Source organism: Phalaenopsis equestris, unplaced genomic scaffold (genome assembly GCF_001263595.1).
Source record: "Phalaenopsis equestris unplaced genomic scaffold, ASM126359v1 Scaffold000002, whole genome shotgun sequence".
NCBI lineage: Eukaryota > Viridiplantae > Streptophyta > Magnoliopsida > Asparagales > Orchidaceae > Phalaenopsis > Phalaenopsis equestris.
The window spans coordinates 16,220,745-16,240,579 of NW_018164444.1; the positions used below are offsets into that span (position 1 = coordinate 16,220,745).

Below are 19,835 nucleotides of genomic sequence, written 5' to 3' on the forward strand. Positions count from 1 at the left end.
TTTCTTTTACTTGAGTCTCTTTCGTTGATTTTCTCGAGTTCCTCCGCTTTTCTTCTGGTTTCCTGGACGACGTTTCTTTCGGGATTTACTTTTTGAGATGCATTTAGGTTTGCTATGCTTAAGGGACAGCGGATTTCACAGGCATACAGGTTTGCTTTACATTTTACAGTACTTAATTTTCCTGTTCCTACTTGCTACTGCTCTTCCTGTGTAGCATATTACTCCTGTTCCTACTTGCTACTGTTCTCCATGTACAGCATGTTACACTTGTCCTGTTTCTACCTGCTACTGTCTTTCATGTACAGCATGTTACACTTGTACTATTTCTATCTGCTACTGTCTTTCATGTACAGCATGTTACACTGGTCCTGTTTCTACCTGCTACTGTCTTTCATGTATAGCATGTTGTACTGCTTCTGTTTCTACATGCTATTGTCTTTTATGTATAACATGTTGTACTGCTTCTATTTTCTGCCTACTACTGTTTCACTTTTGGAATGCTGTTTAGGGTAAGAAATACAGAGCTGCATCTCTTAAGTTTTCTAATATAATTTTCTTATTTGGGTTTAATTTATTTAAACACTAATGCCAACCATATGAATGAGACTGAACCCACACTTTCCTAATAGTAAGGCGCATTGTTTGGCTGTAGCCTGGATGAGAATATTGAGTGTTGATGTTAAATTGGGAGCAGGTCATCTAAACCCCATTATAATGATTCCAAGTTGCAGGCAAGGGTGGACTTGAACGTCACCCATACTTGTGACAGTTATTGATTCTGGAATTGTATGGCGAATTATTGACATGAATATCTGTTGGTATTTTTATCTTATGTAAGAGATTTGAGTGGTATAAATGTATGAAGGAATGTTTAGGTGTTCTATATGTAAATACATAAGAAGTGTTCTTAAATGCTAGCTTTGATCCAACAGCATACCCTTCTGTAGGGCAGCCCGGTTTCATCAATTGAACAACACAGATCTTCTGTAAATATCTGCAATGAAATTTCACAAGCAATAATCTGCAACGCAGTTCCCTTCTCTTCGAATTTAGAACAGCAATGTAGAAAGTATTTGAAGTTTTTTCATATGCTTTATTTGGATCCATGATGGTTGCAATGATTGATATCTACTTGTTATTTATCAATTTTTGATGTGATTCTGTTATGAAGAATATTAATATGAACCGAATATGCGCTCATTTGTAGATAATCTTAAGTTATCTAATGCAGATATAAAATGCTTGGAATGCAGGCTTTAATGTTAAAATAAGGTAGTTATCTAATGTTAAAATAAGGTATTAAATTTGATTATGTGGTTAGCAGCATATAAAATGCTTGGAATGCAGGCTTTAATGTTAAAATAAGGTAGTTATCTAATGTTAAAATAAGGTATTAAATTTGATTATGTGGTTAGCAGCATATAAAATGCTTGGAATGCAGGCTTTAATGTTAAAATAAGGTAGTTATCTAATGTTAAAATAAGGTATTAAATTTGATTATGTGGTTAGCAGCATATAAAATGCTTGGAATGCAGGCTTTAATGTTAAAATAAGGTAGTTATCTAATGTTAAAATAAGGTATTAAATTTGATTATGTGGTTAGCAGCATATAAAATGCTTGGAATGCAGGCTTTAATGTTAAAATAAGGTAGTTATCTAATGTTAAAATAAGGTATTAAATTTGATTATGTGGTTAGCAGCATATAAAATGCTTGGAATGCAGGCTTTAATGTTAAAATAAGGTAGTTATCTAATGTTAAAATAAGGTATTAAATTTGATTATGTGGTTAGCAGCATATAAAATGCTTGGAATGCAGGCTTTAATGTTAAAATAAGGTAGTTATCTAATGTTAAAATAAGGTATTAAATTTGATTATGTGGTTAGCAGCATATAAAATGCTTGGAATGCAGGCTTTAATGTTAAAATAAGGTAGTTATCTAATGTTAAAATAAGGTATTAAATTTGATTATGTGGTTAGCAGCATATAAAATGCTTGGAATGCAGGCTTTAATGTTAAAATAAGGTAGTTATCTAATGTTAAAATAAGGTATTAAATTTGATTATGTGGTTAGCAGCATATAAAATGCTTGGAATGCAGGCTTTAATGTTAAAATAAGGTAGTTATCTAATGTTAAAATAAGGTATTAAATTTGATTATGTGGTTAGCAGCATATAAAATGCTTGGAATGCAGGCTTTAATGTTAAAATAAGGTAGTTATCTAATGTTAAAATAAGGTATTAAATTTGATTATGTGGTTAGCAGCATATAAAATGCTTGGAATGCAGGCTTTAATGTTAAAATAAGGTAGTTATCTAATGTTAAAATAAGGTATTAAATTTGATTATGTGGTTAGCAGCATATAAAATGCTTGGAATGCAGGCTTTAATGTTAAAATAAGGTAGTTATCTAATGTTAAAATAAGGTATTAAATTTGATTATGTGGTTAGCAGCATATAAAATGCTTGGAATGCAGGCTTTAATGTTAAAATAAGGTAGTTATCTAATGTTAAAATAAGGTATTAAATTTGATTATGTGGTTAGCAGCATATAAAATGCTTGGAATGCAGGCTTTAATGTTAAAATAAGGTAGTTATCTAATGTTAAAATAAGGTATTAAATTTGATTATGTGGTTAGCAGCATATAAAATGCTTGGAATGCAGGCTTTAATGTTAAAATAAGGTAGTTATCTAATGTTAAAATAAGGTATTAAATTTGATTATGTGGTTAGCAGCATATAAAATGCTTGGAATGCAGGCTTTAATGTTAAAATAAGGTAGTTATCTAATGTTAAAATAAGGTATTAAATTTGATTATGTGGTTAGCAGCATATAAAATGCTTGGAATGCAGGCTTTAATGTTAAAATAAGGTAGTTATCTAATGTTAAAATAAGGTATTAAATTTGATTATGTGGTTAGCAGCATATAAAATGCTTGGAATGCAGGCCCCCGACAGTTATTTGTATTAAATTTATATAAGTTTTATCCCTTTTAAGCGCCGACAGTTATTTGTATTAAATTTATATAAGTTTTAAAGAACATATAGTAGGAACTGCACAAATTTTTGGGGCTAAAATTTAGATACAAAATTCAATTACAATAAAATAGTCCATGGATTGATAAGGTGGCAAAAATGATCACATGAGTCAACATTCTTTCAAACCTTGAGGAGATAATTTGATGAAAGGAGAGAGAAAACTGCATCATTTATCAAATATGTTCTGCAAATCTTAGATAGCCGCTGCTGATTTTATTTCCATACATTGATAAATGCTTTTAACCTCAATATAGCATCTGTAGGCTACATAATCATTCCATTTCTGAGACTTAGGCCCCAGCTAAGCCATACGTTTGCTGATACGGGAGTTAACCAAGTAATCATAGGAAAACCAAGCCATACGTTTGTTGATACGGGAGTTAACCAAGTAATCATAGGAAAACCAAATTTTATTGTTGAATTCAAATCAGCAATTACAACTACAGAAGCAGAAATAAGAAATAGCATTGGACACGTCATGAAACACGTGACTAGGGCGAATCTAAGGTGATGGTGGGAGCGTGGAAGGGCGGTGGCAAGATGTGGAAATTGAGCAAGTGGCGGTATGGCTGGCAGTTGCTTGCTGTCCTGGCAACAGCAAGCAGGAAGAGGCGGCTGGACAGCAGCAGAAAAACAGTGGCGACATGCTGTCCCAGGACGACAAGAAGTAGGGAGGGCGGTTGGAACAGCAGCAAGGCTATAGGAAGGCGGTTCTGGGTGGCTGCAACTGCAGCAAATCTGCCGGACTGGGTTTTTGGGCAGTTGGAACATCAGCAAGGCTGCGGGGAGGCGGTTTTGAGTGGCGGCAGTGAGGAAGGGTTGGTTGGGAGCAATGCAGGGAGGACAGGGAAGGGAGGAGCTCCTGGAAATGGGAAAACTGCAGGGAAAACAACAAAGAAAGCTGTTTGGAGGTGGCTGCAACAAGTTCGGGCGACGGGGAGCAATGTGTAAAGGATGGGAAAGGGTAGAGGGATGGCTAATAACCACTTTGGGTGTGAGATACAGTCAGAGCAACACTCGACCTTGATACAACCGTAAACGGGAAAACAAAGACGTCAACGGCTGTCCAGAACAAACACACGACAAAAACTAACCGTGGACTCTTATGGAAGCAAATTTATAATATTAGGATAATTACGAGTGTACCCAAGGGACCGGCTGACACCAAAGCAAGGAAAGACCAAATCGAGTTGGTCCAGGTTAGCAGGCGGAACGCTTGCTTCGCATGTGGGACACCCCGAGTCACGAGTAAGTATTAGGGTCTCTACAATAGTTGTATCCTTTTAGGATTGATCATCCAAAACCCAGTCGGTAACACATGCAATGTTTTGCTTAGCAAATTGTATCCAACTAACTCGGCCACATTACTGCTAGGCTTGGTGACAACTAAAGTCAGCTATGCAGGACACCCAATAAACTAGCTGAGTTAATTCTATGGGCTTGAAAACTTTCCTACTCGGCTCTACCATAGTACATTTCATCTCTCACAAGTAAGCATGATCGAGCCAATTGAATTTTGAGTGAGGAAGATGGTTAAATGGGTCGACACTTATTACTCGGTTTTCAAGCATCCAAGAACATGTGTCATACTAGCTCATATGAAATTAACTCCTCATAGTAAAAGTTGCTCAGAGAGTAAAAATAACTGTCCTACCACTCAATTTTTAAGGAAGCTATATTCTCTTGTTTAAATATTTAGGGTTGGTTATAAATAGATTTTTCACTGCATAGCTTCTAGAGGTCTGTCTTGCCTTGTCATATTAAACATTTAATATACTCTATGACATGATATTTAATGTTGTATTTTTTTTGAGCAGGATGAGCCCTTTAACCCAACACTTGAGATTCTTTACTTTATTTTCAAGTAATGTGCTATGAATTTGAGCACATTTGACACTGCATTTGATTTTTCATTTTTAATTTTATTAAGAAATTTGAACTTGAAAACCTCTTGGCACATCTTGAATAGATGCTAGGCATATATTACACAAACTCTCTCACTTTTATGGTGAAATTTATCATTTGGAAATCCCGTCACATAAACCACAATTATGATTTTTAGAAGCAAGTGAATTCTGAAAGAAGATATTCTTTTTTTCATTAACTCAATCTATGTATGTTTGAAATGTTGTTTTACTGCTACTATATTTTTCTAGATTTGCCATGTCCTATATTCATGTGATATTGTGTTTGTGTCTATTTTTCATGCTCGTGCATCATTGGTGATGATAGTATTTTGGTAATTTTCTAAAAGCTGATTTGCTGGCTAGATTGTTCTATTAGCAGCAGTATTTTTTTTCCCCCTAACCTTAAGAGATATTTTTGCTGGCGCTTATGTGTCGATATACCCTTCAAAAACAGTCTAGAAATATATTAGAAATTTAATGTTTCCTTTTTTCATTTCTACGACTTATGATGAAATGTCAGGAAATGTATTAAAAAAAGAACTGAGCAAAAGTTGAGAAGAAACGCACAGTAAAATCATGCTGTCCAATGAAAATGTTTGAGATAAGTTGCTTGCTACCAGAGCCGGGTTGAATATATAAAACACAACCTGCTTGTAAACAGAATAGCAACCTTAGAATTCAAGGATTGAAAGGCATATATTTCTATAAAAATGTTAGTAATAATACAGACGATGCTATTTTCATGGTCAGTTTATTTAACTTTATAGAACCTGCTTGTAAACACCTCAAATGCGAAGAGAATGTTAGCTAAATTAAAAATATGAATGTTGTGTTAGTGTTGAGTTTAGTCTTATATCAAATAGTTGAAAATATGATGGCATAGAAATTATAAGTGATCTGCCCTTCTCAACTAGCTTAAGATTTTGACTAATGATGTGACTAAACTAACTTCGAGCCCCTTTGGTTCGTATTCTCTTGAAAGTGTTGTCAAAGCTGATGATTTAGTTGGGATTGAGGGGGTTACTGAGATTTGTAGCTCCTAGTTAGCGTGCTTCTAACTAGTTGAGCAAGTTTCAATAACAAGTGATTTCCATAACGACTCCATGTGGCTGTGTTGGTTCTTAATTTTATGATATTTTATGATCTTAAAATGCTTTTGTTTTTGAGTGAAGAGGTCTAACGAGATAAGGAGATTATTGAGGCATGTGAGAATATTTAGTCCTATATTATAGAATAAAAATATTTTGATGTGAAAGTATCAAGTGAGTGGTCTTTTCCTCCACGATTGATGTTTTGGGTTTGAAGATTTTAACTATTGGCTCATCGGACTTAACTTTCATACCATTTTAGTTGACACTCTCGAACAATAATTATTAAGTTTTCTTCAAAAAGGCTTATGGAAGATGTTGATGAGGATTTAGTGTGATCAAACGGATAATGCTTTTTTTCTCTTCGATTTGATGCCAGCCATCACGACTATTCTTGTGATGTTGCATTGTGATGCATGTCACATTTGATGTAACAACCCAATGATACTGGAGTTTAACCCAAACCATGATGCATGATACAATTTTACTAACGACTTAAACAAGGTTATAATGAAGACTTAAAAGAAGAAAAGATAACACACAAAGCCAAAGCATAAAATAAAGAATTACAAATAAAGACTCGACAAAAGGAGACACAACAAGCTTACGAGGAGGAAATCCAAAGAGGTGGTGCTAGATCGGTGGCTGCGGTGAAGGCCGGAGAGATGTTGGACGGTTGTTGAAGAGTAGGACAACAAGTTAGCGATCGTCAAGGCGTCAAACCATAACTAGAAAGACCAACTAGGGCTGCGGTAGGGAGGGGCTGGAAGGAGCAGTGGATGGTACAACTTGCAGGGAAGTTGTAGGAAGGCAACATGATTGCTGCGACTTGCAATGGAGCTGCAGGGAAGAGCTGGAAGGAGCAGTTGGAGATGCGACCTGCAAGGGAGCTGCAGGAAAGGAGACTGCTGGTGGTTAAAGGGCTGCGACAGCCTGCTAGAAGAGGAGGGGTGGTAGCCTGATGGTGGCTAAAGGGTTGTGGCAATCTGCAGGAAGAATAGGGGCAGGTCGTCCTGCCATAGAGCTGGGGAGCGGGTGAACAACAACGAGAAGAGTGGACAGATGGATAAATATCTCGACGAGATCGAGCTACAACTGGAGAACCACCCGGACCCGTTGATACAATCACCACCTCGGACGAGGGACAACTGGAGCACTACCTCGACGTCGGATACGACCCTCGAAGGGAAAATACTAAGGCTCAAACTTGAATTGAGATATCAAAACAAGATTCCCCACCTTAAGCACATCATCTCTTATTTATAAAAGATGCTAGACTTATCTTAGGGAATGAAAATAAGAAAGAAGAATAAAATATAGTGATGTTTTTAGATATTAGGAAATGATTTAAATTAGGAAAGGTTTTAAAATAAGAAGGGAGAAAAATATCTAATAACGATTTCATATTTTAGGAAATGATTTAAAATATGAAAGTGTTAGGAAGAAAAGTAAGAAAAGAAGGGAAGGAAAAATGAAAGGAGGAAAAATGGAAAGGAGGGAAAAAGGAAAGCAAGGAAGAGGAAGGAGGGGGCAGAGCCTACCTTCCTTGAGGAATGGTTGGTCCTCTCCCGAGCTCCGCGTCAGTCTCCTGGGGTTTGTGGAGCTTCGACCTCACCTGTTGAAACTTCCGGTCCATTGTCTTTAATCATGACAGCACCTGAATCCTACTGTCGACTGTACTGCTTCCTAACACACTTACGAGCGCACCTCCATCTTGGTCCGATCTATTGGGACTAAAATCTCTTGCATGGTGGTGGCCATGGTGGTAGAGAATGGGTTTTCACTAAAATTGGTCTCACTGCTTTGCTAGTAAGGGCTCCTGTCTCATCGGGCTCTGCCGAGGAAAGTAGAATGAGGCTTTTGCCGTTCTTTTGTGAAGGAATACGTGTTTCCGAATCCATTGTGTTGAGTTTTTCAGTCAAATAGACAGTCTTCCTAGCAGAATGTGGCAGACATCCATGAGGAACACATCACACCATGCCTGATTCTGCAGCTAACTCCCTATTGAAAACTCTATTAGGCATTGTTGGTTGATACTAACCCTGTTTTTGTTCTCCAACCACTTCAGTGAATATGGTTAAGAATACCTCTGAGTCGTCTGTCCCAATTTCTCTACCATCTGGGTCGAGGCCACATTCGTTCTGCTACCCCCGTTGATGATAAGACTATATACCTTTACGTTCACTGTGCAGTGAGTGTGGAAAATGTTGTGGCAAAGCCACTGCGGACTCCTTGTGTCATCGGTCTGCAGAATCTATCGAATAACAAGTGCTTCTTCCTCATTTGGTGAAAGCTGATGCTCTTCACACTATTCCTGAGTTTCTTGCTCCTCGCTAACCTCTTCCACGACACCCTGCTCGGTAAAAGGTACAATTCTGCTCGTCGGGCAGCTGGAGGCCATGTGCCCAGATCAATGGCATCTAAAGCGTTTTCTGGCAGGCACAGTAGTCGGTTTCTTCTCACTAGGGGTGGCTTTCTTCGTATCCAAACCAATTTTCTCTAATTTTTTGTGGCGCATTTTTGTTGGTGTCTCCAACTGTGGGTAGTTGCCTAGCTAGTGGTGGTTGTCGACTCTGCTTCTGCTGTCATTCTACTTTCAATGCTAGTGTCTGGATCACATTGCTAATATTAGACTTCAAGCCCCCAATACATCTGGCTACTGTATTTTCCTCTAGCTCTGTTAGGTCGCACTTTAGCTGTAAGTGGTTGAACTGAATTGTGAACATTTCCACTGAAAGGTCTCTTTGCTGCAAATTGTGGAGTTTCAAAAACATGGGGAAAATTTTTCTTATGCATTGTTTTTTTTATCTTCTCCCACTTGGTAATCTTTTCGCTGCCTTTGCACTTCCTCTGTCGTTGTACATTCTCTCATCATAAGGAGACACTTTTCTTCAAATTGATAACAACTAATTTGACTCGGCTCTCTTTGGGCACCTCTTTGTATTTGAATATCTGCTTAACTGCCTGTAGCCATTCGATACATCCATCCATCCATGCTCCCCTCAAACTCGGGCAAATCTACCTTAATCTTGTGGTTTTGGTGCCCTCCAAATGACATCTCTTCTCAGAAAGTTTCCCTGTGGGAGGGACATAAGTATTCCTCTTTAGGCTTCATCTGATATTGAATTCTGAAACGCAGTGGTCTGTCTTCTTCATCGCTGAAACTGTCCCTATGGAAGGGATTCAAATCCTCTTCTCTCTCTCTCCTTAGACTCTCCAGGTCTCGATTGAAGGTAACTTCTTCCCGTGCCATCTCTTCATTCTCTGCAATTCTTTGTTGGAGGCGACAGAGTTCTCACCGTATCTCTTCTTGGGTAGGCTCCTCAAGGAGAAATATGTCGGAGAGATGTTGGACGACTGGGGCTGCAGTAGGGTGTGGCTGGATCGGAAAACTTGCAAAGAAGCTGGAGGAAGGCGACGTGATGGTTGTGGCCTGCAGGGGAGCTCCAGGGAAGAGCTAGAAGGAGCAGTTGGAGGTGCGACCTGCAGGGGAGCTGCAGGTGGCTGAAGGGTCGCGACAACCTGTTGGAAGTGGAGGGGCGATGACCTATTGATGGCTGAAGGGTTGTGGCACCATACAGGAAGAGTAGGGTGCAGCGCTGGCCTGCCATAGGGCTGGAGAGCGGGTGGACAACAACGAGAAGGGTGGAAGGATGGATAAATATCTTAGCGGGGTCGAGCTACAGCCAAAGCACAATTCAGTTCCGTGGAGATGATTACCACCTCTGACAAGGGACAGCCGAATCATTACCTCGATGTTGGATACAATCCTCGAAGGGAAAATACTAAGGCTCAAATTTAATTTTGGATATAAAAAACAAGACCCCTCATTGTAAGCACATCATCCCTTATTTATAAAAGAGGCTAGACTTATTTTTGGTAATGAAAATAAGAATAAAGAGTAAAATATAATCAGGTTTTCAAATTTTAGGAAATGATTTAAAATAAGAAAGATTTTAAAATAAAAAGGGAGAATAAGATCTAATCGGGATTTTCAGATTTTAGGAAATGATCTAAAATATGAATTTGTTAGGAAGGAAATATAAAAAGATGGAAAGGAAGGAGAAATGAAAGGAGGAAAAAGGGAAAGGAGGGAAAAAGGAAGGAGGGAAGAGGGAGGGGGCGACAACCTCCCTTCCTCGAGGATCGACTGGTCCTCTACCGAGCCCCGCGTCACCCAAACTCTCATCCATTGAGCTTTGCTCGCTTTAGCTTAATGGCCTCATGGTTTTGTCCCATTTGTATAACTTTCTAGGAGTCCACCATAACAGGACTGCCCTCACACGAGCATGCTTAACTTTAGAGTTTCTGATGAAATTTCAACCATTACATCAAAATGTGTCTCGATGATTAATAATTCAACTTTATTCTACTAAAGGGGTTTCACAATCGCCCCTACTTAAGCAACGACGTCCTGTCAGTGCTCTTAACCCAGAATCATCCACTAGGCAGATATTTCTATCATCAGACTCGTGTATTACTCTGACACCATTTGTAATAGCCCAAACTCTCATCTATCGGGATATTGTTCGCTTTGGCCTAATGGCTTCACGGTTTTGCCCCATTGATATAAGTTTTAAAGTCACATTTCCTAGGACTACTCTTGCATGAAAACACTTACCTTTGGAATTTCTAATGGAATTTTTGACCATTATACCAAAAAGAGCCTTGATGTTTAAAAGTTCAGCTTCATTCTATTGTAGGGGTTTCACATACGAGAATCTCATCTCAAAGTCTCTCTACTTAGGAGTTGGAATGAGGTGGAAATCAATGTGGTCTCAATTTGAGTGCAAAGACTCAAGTGGTTCAACTAAACGGGATCTCTTTCTAAGGTTTTTATTACAAATCTTATTGAACTTTCCATTTACATGCTCTCTCAGTGGCTATGGTTTCTTATAGAATTGTGGCATCAAAGGTGCGGCAAGAATATCTTGCTGCATGGTAATCTTTATTTTGAGATTTCTTCGATTTTTTTTAATACAGTGTGGGTGTGTGCAGGATGTCAGACGGATTGATGGGCTTGCTGTATTCATTATTTATAGTTTTTCATGGTATATTAGATTCTATGTTCTCTTTTATGCAGGGTGTGTATGATCCAGTTTGATTCTAAATCAACCCATATGTCAAACTAAAAAAACCCGAAGTTACCAAACATAAATTAAAACCCCATTGTCATCATGACAAACACGACTGCACTAGCTAGTTTGGTTCGATTTCAATCTGATTCTCAATTCAAGAACTAAAATCTTTAGGAATTGATTTTTTAGATTTTGATTTTCTATTTGGTTTACAACGCCTTTTAATGGTTTTCAATATATTGGGATTGATTGGTTTTGATTATTTTTTTCTAAATTTATGGATCATCAAGGTTTGCTTTAAATTTCTTTCTTTTGATTCCATTTTAATTGACTACTATGTAATATAAATTAGTTACGTAATTTATAATTATATTTATTATTTAAAATTAGTTTATTTTAGTTTGTATAATTATATTTATACCGAACTTTAGTGACGCTCAAGATCATGGTTAGGGCAATTCAAGATGCAGAGCTGAGATTCTTGATTGAGTTGCATATCATGGAAGAGACACTTGATAAGGAGTTGACAGAGATTCTGGTGATCGATGAGTTACTGGATGGTTTTTGGGGCTGCGGTATTCTCTAAGTTTGACTGAAAATCAAGACACCTGTAGGTTCAGAGCAGCTGAATGATCTGTACAAGATGACATTTCTAACTTATGAGTCTCATTACAAATTTCATATTAAATGGAAAGGATTGTCAGATGATTATGCCTGATGGGAGCTATGCAACTTGATCCATCAACATTTTCTTTTTTTCCACTTTGAGGTGTCATTTTGGGAGGAAAGTAATGTTAGACCGATGTCTAAGGGTTTAGTCTTTTATTAGTTATTATTGTGAGGTATAAATAGGGTTTATTATGCTTAGGGTTAGATTATGCTATGAGATTGTTGCCTTGATTCTTACTGTTAGGGTTTGGTAGAGATCTCCTACCTCTCAAATTGTATTGGGAGAGATCGCCTACCTCTTGAATTGTAGGTGTTTATCTTTTATGCATTGTGTTGTGTTGTGTTGTTTGATGTGGTGAAATAAAATATTTTGTTTGTCCTAATTTCTGTGGAAAATTCTTCTGATTCGTATTACATTGCAGGCCTCACTACCAACATATAAAATTTTTCTTAAAGTCAAGTGGTACTTTTCTATCACACAATAGGCCTGATGCATCCTCCACTTCAACCATCCAACTTTAATACTACTAATAATATCTCCATCTATTTCACCATCACTTTGAACAGTAGATCTAAGATATCAAAAACATTTACCAAAAGAAATATCTCCATCTATTTCACCATCACTTTGAACAATAGATCTAAGATATCAAAAACATTTACCAAAAGAAAATTCGAAGCCTTATGCAAACTTAAAAAGGAATGAATGCAGAATGTGGATTTATAAAGCTAACCCAAAATAGTTGGATAAGGATAACAATGCAAATAATGGATTTGGGGATCGGCTCAAATATTTAATAAGGAAGAAACCCATGACACATGGGTGTAGGGGTCCTTCGAGGGTTTGCAAGGATCACAATGCTCTTCGAACAAGTTCCATACATCAAATCTAAAATGTATAGCTACGAACTTAGTTATTTAAAAGTATATGTATAAACCATGAATGTTCCCATTTCATAACTAACAACTTTGATTCATTTATTTGCCGACAAAGCTAATTCCATCGTTTATCATACCACAATAAGCTTCTCCTCCATGCAAAAAATGGTAATATCATATAGCTCAGTATTAATCTTGGTGAAAATGAATTTTTGCTTGATGAATGACTAACTTTATAAAAGAATTGGATTAAAAAGGCTCTAGCCATTGTAGATTAATATTGCCAGGATGGACCTTTAACATGAATAAGCTCTTCTGTGTGTATGTTTTGGCATGAAATTCCTTTGCACAAGTAAATCAAAATTTAAAATGACAAAACAATAATTACAAATATCCAAATAGAAAAGAAAACAAATCAGAAAGAACCATGCAAGCAATGACTTACATTGTTCAAATGCTTCCTTGTGTCTTGGCAAAGAATGCCAACACGGTTTGTTGCGTAAATTGATCCAACGGCAGTCAGCAAAAGCACATTCATGACTGGCATAGATGCAGTAACGAAAATATCCCACAGACCCATTGATTCTCTGTATTTTAATTTTTCCTCTGCATAGAATGAAAATACATTTTTTATTAGATACAGAAATGCAATTCCATTGTTAAAGAAAACTTTATGTTGGTTACTAGACCATTCCCTTTTGAACTAGGATTAAAGATTTTCTATACAACAACAACAACAAAGCCTTAATCCTACTATGTGGGGTCAGTTAAATGAATTATTTTTCTCCATTGTGTCCTATTTAGTATCATATTTTCATCTAGTTCTAGTAAATTAAAATAATTTTTTATACAATAAGCCCAAGTCTTCCTAGGCCTACCTCTGTCTTTCTTAACACAAGTCAAATCTAAAACATTTACTCTCCTATTCGGATCATCAGATGGTCGACGTTTAATGTGACCAAACCATCTAAAACGACTTTCTCTAATTTTAATCCGTCACAGGAGCTACACCAACCCTATCACGGATATATTCATTTCGCATTTTGTCTTTAAGTGTAAAGCCACTCATCCACCTAATCATTCTCATCTCAGCAACACTTAACTTATTATTATGCTTCTCTTTTAAAGGCCAACATTCAGCGCCATAGAGCGTTGAAGGTCTCACCACCGTCTTATAAAATTTTCCTTTCAGTCTAAGCGGTACTTTTCTATCACACAAAAGGCCCGAAACATTCCTCCACTTCAACCAACCAACTTGAATTCTACTATTAACATCCCCATCTATATCACCATCACTTTGAACAACGGACCCAAGATATCTAAATTGTTCACACCTTTTAATAATTTGATTACCCAAAGTCAAACTTCTATCACTAGCGCTACTACTGCTAAAATTATATTCCATGTATTCAGTTTTAGTTCTACTTAAATGAAGGTCTTTAGACTCCAATGTAGACAGTTTTTCCTGGGCTTTTTCTCTCGTTTTATCCACGAGAAGAATATCATCAGCAAAAAGCATACACCAAGGTACACCCTCTTGTAGATGTCCAGTAAGACCATCCATAACTAAAGCAAAAAGATATGGGCTTAAAGCCGATCCCTGATGTATTCTATAATTCAAATAATTTAGAAGCCACGAAATTCCCTCTTTACCTTCTCTCTCCCCCCTTCTTCTCTCTTCACTAGCTTCTCCTCTCTTTCCTACCCAAGCATATCAAGGAAGGGTGAGTTGAACCATCGCAACACGAAGGGGGTGTTTGGCTGCCTATAAGATTCAGGTTAAATCCAGAATAATGTTTCCTATTGTATAAATCCATCGTTTATCAATAAGGGGGTGTTTGCTGACAAAGCTAATTCCATCATTATCATACCACGATATGCTTCTCCTCTCGTTCCTACACAAGCATTCCGGAATCATCAAATCCAAATTTTGTAAATCCAGAATAATGTTTGGTTCAATTTAAGGTTAAATCCATTAAATTAGTTTATTGTGTTTTGTATAAATTCACTATTGTGAATCTTTTTCCTAAGCTAGATCCGTTAAATCCATGTAATAACCAAATTTAATAAATCTGAATTTACGTTAAAAAGTAACGTAAGAGAAGGATAATTGGATTTTGTGAAGTACGGATAAATTCTCTATTTTTTTTTACTTGGTTGGATTTACGTTAAATAGTGTTGTAAATGCAGCTCAAATCCAGCTACAAAACACCCCCAAAGGGCAGGGAAAGGAAATGAACTAGAATAATAATAATAAGAAAAAGAAAGAAAGAATTAAGGGAGAAAAAAAAACTAACATAGCCTTATATTAAGGAGGAAGCATAAGGTTAGTAAGTCTAGTGCTTTCAAATTTTATTTTGCAATCCTCATATTCATTTTTTTAGTTTATTACAATGAATTATTAGCAAAATGTTAATTGATTAACAATTCATTATCAATTTTCTTTAAGGCTCAACAAAATGGAAAAGGAGATCAATTTCTCATACTTTTGGATTTATAACTATAATATCAATTCACAAAGAGCATAGCCAACTGCTTAATAGGATGAATAAGGCATTAAAATGAACAAATTCTACAGAATTTTATTTTTCTGAGGTTAAAGACATTCAGGTTTAGTTTACATTCATCCTGAAAAGATCAAAAATATGAAATTTGAAGGCACTGCACCAATTATGAAAACTGTGGGTGCTGAATATCTTCTAAGTGAGCAATATGTTCGATCATTTCTCTGTTCATTGTTGAGAACTATTTTCATATTGTAAATTTGTTTTAAAATAGCTCTAAAATCCTTTTCAAAATTCATGAATTTCATTCATTTGACTTTCATCCAAGCATAGTCCTGCAGCACCAGTTAATGTGAAATCCTATCATCAACTGCACCAAGCAGACATAAATGTAAGAGCTCAAAATGCTTCTTTTTGTAGTTTTTCCACCTTTTTTCTCATTAATTTCTCTGTTTAATGGCTTTCTGCTTACTATTTCACAGTTATATTTGTCCATGAATAAACTGAATCAACCAAAGAAGAAGAAGAAGAAGAAGAAGAAAACTTGATTAACCAAAGAAGAAGAAGAAGAAGAAGAAGAAAACTTGCCTTAGAAGATCTTCCTGTGCTGCAGTGAGATTTGCTTCTTCTCATGGGGCAGGAAACTGCAGATATCCAATGAATGAAGGTAAAACTTATCCCCTGGTTAATAGATTAAAGGAAGATTTACATGCACACCACTTAATTCATGTGTATTTACATATCTATCACCTAAACTTCAACTTTTACTTGTATGCATCCTTATGAAATGTGTATTTCACTTTTAAAAAATTAAAATAGTGCTATTTTGATGTGATGTGAAAGATTTGTGTGGTTGTGGTATAAATATAAAAAGTAAAAAATATAAAAAGTAAAGTTTAGGTGTTAGATATGACAATACATAAGAATTAGATGGTATGTATGTAATTCAATTTATTTGAGTTTTTGGCCGGATTAGTTTTGATAAGTTCAGGATGATTTCATTTGAAATTAGACCAAAACCGAGCATGTAAGCTCTTATTCTATTAATAATGCCTAAAATATGAAAAAAATGTTCTTATTTGGCCCCATTTTCTTACCCATAAATGACCAAGTTCATGTTGTTTAGTGAGCTTAAAAGTTATTTGAAGCTTTATTTTTTAGTCTGTCTTTTGCATGTCTTAAACTTACAACTTATCTTATTCATAATTTTCATATTGGCGCAATCACATAGAACGTCTTAAACTTAGAACTTATTTTATTCATAATTTTCATATTGGCGCAATCACATAGACCACCCAAAACTTCATATTTACAAATCTACCGTCCTCGTTCATCCATTTTTCAATTTCTCACTCAAATATCAAAATTCATGGTAAAACCCCAACCACCCTTGTTTGATTGTGGCACGTGTAAGTACATCGGTTCCGTAGTTACAAAAAATCGCCGAGGGGGGTTGATTTGTAAATATCAATATTTCGGGTGTTCTGTATATAATTGCCCCTTTATATTTGCTTGTTATATAAATAGCTGGTTAGGTTGGTTTTGGCTAAATCATCATAGAACAAATAATTGTGGAGATAATATAATTAAGAAACTTAGTGGGTTTCTTCTATGGTATCCCTATGCAAGTGTAGCAGCGTACACACAGAATCCAAAGAGCTTTTCAATAGAATGTACCTCATGTGCATTTTAGTGAGCTTCTGGTGTAGCTTGTGTTGAGAATCATTAAAGAGTGGTTTTATTTATTTATTATTTTTTTTATGTTTTTTATAAATTGTTAAGTTGATTCCTTTTAAATATGTACTGCGACAATATTCTTTTGGGTTTTCATATCTAACACCCATGGTTTGATATTTGCATCAAGACTTCAATCTGGGCCTGTCACGTGTACAAGTAGTCCCACCAATATATTGAAATAATTTTTTTTACTAAGGTGGGTTTGTCTTGTACATGACAAACTCTGATTGACATCCTGCAAAACTGCATCAGGACTCCTGATGCAATGTTTTTTGATTATTTGTGCATGAAAAGATGTATGCCTCTTATGTTTGATGTAAAGTTAAAGATTTGAGTGGTATACATATAAATATGGATGCTTAGGTGTTAGATATATAAAATGCATAAGAATTAAGTGGTATGACTCTAAATGCTTCCTCTTTTATTTATTTAACAGCCATAGTATGCTTAATTTTCTTAGAAAGACCCACCTCACAGGCTATGCCATAGCTTCTTTTATTTTATTATTTATTTATTTATTTATTTATTTATTATTATTATTATTATTTGCTTGATGTGAAAAGTTGTGGACAACATATGTGCTGAAATTTTTTATTTTGAAATCAGATACTACATTGAGAATAGTATATCATCTTGAAAGGAAAGCATACGAAATTATTCGGCAATGGATGTCATCATAAAACAACTATGTCAAGGCTCGGGGTTTACATTGCCATATATTAGGATTTAATTTAGCTTGGGTTACTCATTTTATTATACATTTAAGACTTATAACCCTACAACGCAAAATTGAGTAAAAAGACCAAAAAAAGATAACTTATGTCGTAGTAGGGTGAAACTACAACCTCATATCCTAAAATTAAGATGAGTGCTACTGCCGAGGTAGTGGACTCGAGCCTGGTCTATTGATTTGCAATGAGACTTTTAAATTTCAAGCCCACTCGAGAATGAAATAAGCACGACTCTATTGAATGTATAACACGCCTAGAAGGTTTGGTCACATGTTGATGTAGGGTAGGCAAGGTTTTACTCAATTTGGAGGATTCAATGATATGATTTATTTTTTAATTACTTTTAGTGAGAAAACTTGAACTTTTAAGTTGGGAATAGAAATAGTAACCTTAAACATAGAAAACATTTATTGACCAAATGTTGCATTGTATATTGAATCAATGTCTATATCCATAAGTAAATTAAAAGACTTGATTATAAATGTGATTTGAAATATTATTGTGCTAAAAATATATAAAACATAGGATTAATGTTCAATGTGGGTTAATCTAAAGATTAATGTGTGCAATTAGGAGTAAAACATCCACTGAATTACATATATCAATCAAATTTTGATAATATTTATATTAGATGTCTCAATTCTAGCTGATATGATTATAGAATTTGCTATGGATTATATGTTCCATTTAAGTTAGAGTTATTACAAGTGATTTGATTTTTCATGAGCATATCTTCTTATATACAAAGATGGGAAAGTTATGGTGGCATTTTTATGATAATTTCAATGACTATAATATATATTTTTTCCTATAAATCTAATGATCTATTTTATTATGTGACTAATGATCTATAGTTTATATTTTTGAATAACATCCTATATGTTCTTGGCACATCTTGAATCTACTATTTTAAAATGAATATGAGGTAAGTGTTTGTTAATTCTCTAATTTATAATAAATTGCTCAATGTAAAGCTTTACAAGATTTTCAAGAATATAAGGAATTAACCAAAGCATGATGGGGAGGATTTGGTAAATGAATTCATCATAAGCTAATGAATATGCATGATGGTTTTATGATGATCAATACATATGTAAGAATCAAAGGATTCTTAAGAGGTAACTTGAATCTCATTGGGATGAATTGCTGAGGAATAACATTAGTAGAAGGTAAAGATTCGTAGAAGCTATGATGAAAAATAATTTGTTTGTTTTTTTATTTGATGATATTTTTATTGAATGAGACATCAGAAGAATGAAATAACAATATGATGGACTTTATCAGGTTATGATAAAAGTGTTTATTAATTAAATTGCTATAAAGAATAAAAGATTTGAGCATGCTGCTTTTTCCACATTGCAAAAATTATTCTCTAAAGTTAGGTGTGAGTAGCATTCGCTGGTTGAATTATGTTGTCATTAAATAAGTGATTAGATATTAGCCACACCTGAAACTACACAACCCGTACGCCAAAGCCAATCACATCTTGTAAAATGAGTGACAAACATCACCTACTATTTAGTTAGAATGAGTTCTATGCTTATCATTTTTATATAAATAAATTGCTACTAATATCATCTAAACTTTATAAAATAGAAATAATCAACATCCATTCAAAACATATCACGAACCATACAATCAAAATATTTATATATAAAAATCACGATAAATGTGTTTTAGCCCATCACAAAATAATTCACAATGATTGTAAAAATATAACTACATAGATAAAAACCGTACGATCAAAAGATTTATATATAAAAATTACGATAAATGTGTTTTAGCCCATCACAAAATATTTCACAATGATTGTAAAAATATAACTACATAGATAAGAAAAAACATATCAATAAATAATTACCTACATCATCTACCTCAAACCAACCTAACATCAACCATTAGGAGATTACACAACACATATCCTAATCATTCAATATACAATAAAAAAAAAATAGTATGTATGATGTTTTTATTGTCACATTGGGAAGAGTAAAACATATTAAAATTAAGAAAGTTTTACAATAGCATTATGATACTAAATATAGAGACTTAACAAGTTAATTATTTATTATATTATTTTTAGTGTGTCAACATAAAATTTTGTAATGGAAGTATGTCATGTATTATAGTATAAACTTTACATTTGAATATAATAGTACACCAGAACAAGATAATTAATATATATATATATATATATATATATAT

General features: G+C 35.0%; 2 protein-coding genes across 2 annotated transcripts in view; one reads left to right on the forward strand and one right to left on the reverse strand.

Moving 5' to 3' along the window:
- Positions 1-15,906, reverse strand: part of LOC110032180 (protein PIN-LIKES 3-like) — a 52,134-nt gene extending 36,228 nt beyond the window's left edge. The window contains exons 1-3 of the mRNA XM_020735757.1: positions 15,751-15,906; positions 13,104-13,264; positions 5,512-5,591 (exon numbers count right to left, since the gene is read on the reverse strand). Coding sequence (XP_020591416.1) covers positions 5,512-5,591; positions 13,104-13,238 — 215 coding nt within the window. The 5' untranslated portion in view covers positions 13,239-13,264; positions 15,751-15,906. The remainder of the gene's footprint in view (positions 1-5,511; positions 5,592-13,103; positions 13,265-15,750) is intronic.
- LOC110027717 (AT-rich interactive domain-containing protein 6-like) overlaps positions 15,709-19,835 on the forward strand; it is a gene marked incomplete at its 3' end in the record, with an annotated part of 10,478 nt that continues 6,351 nt past the window's right edge. The window contains 1 exon segment of the mRNA XM_020729252.1: positions 15,709-15,829.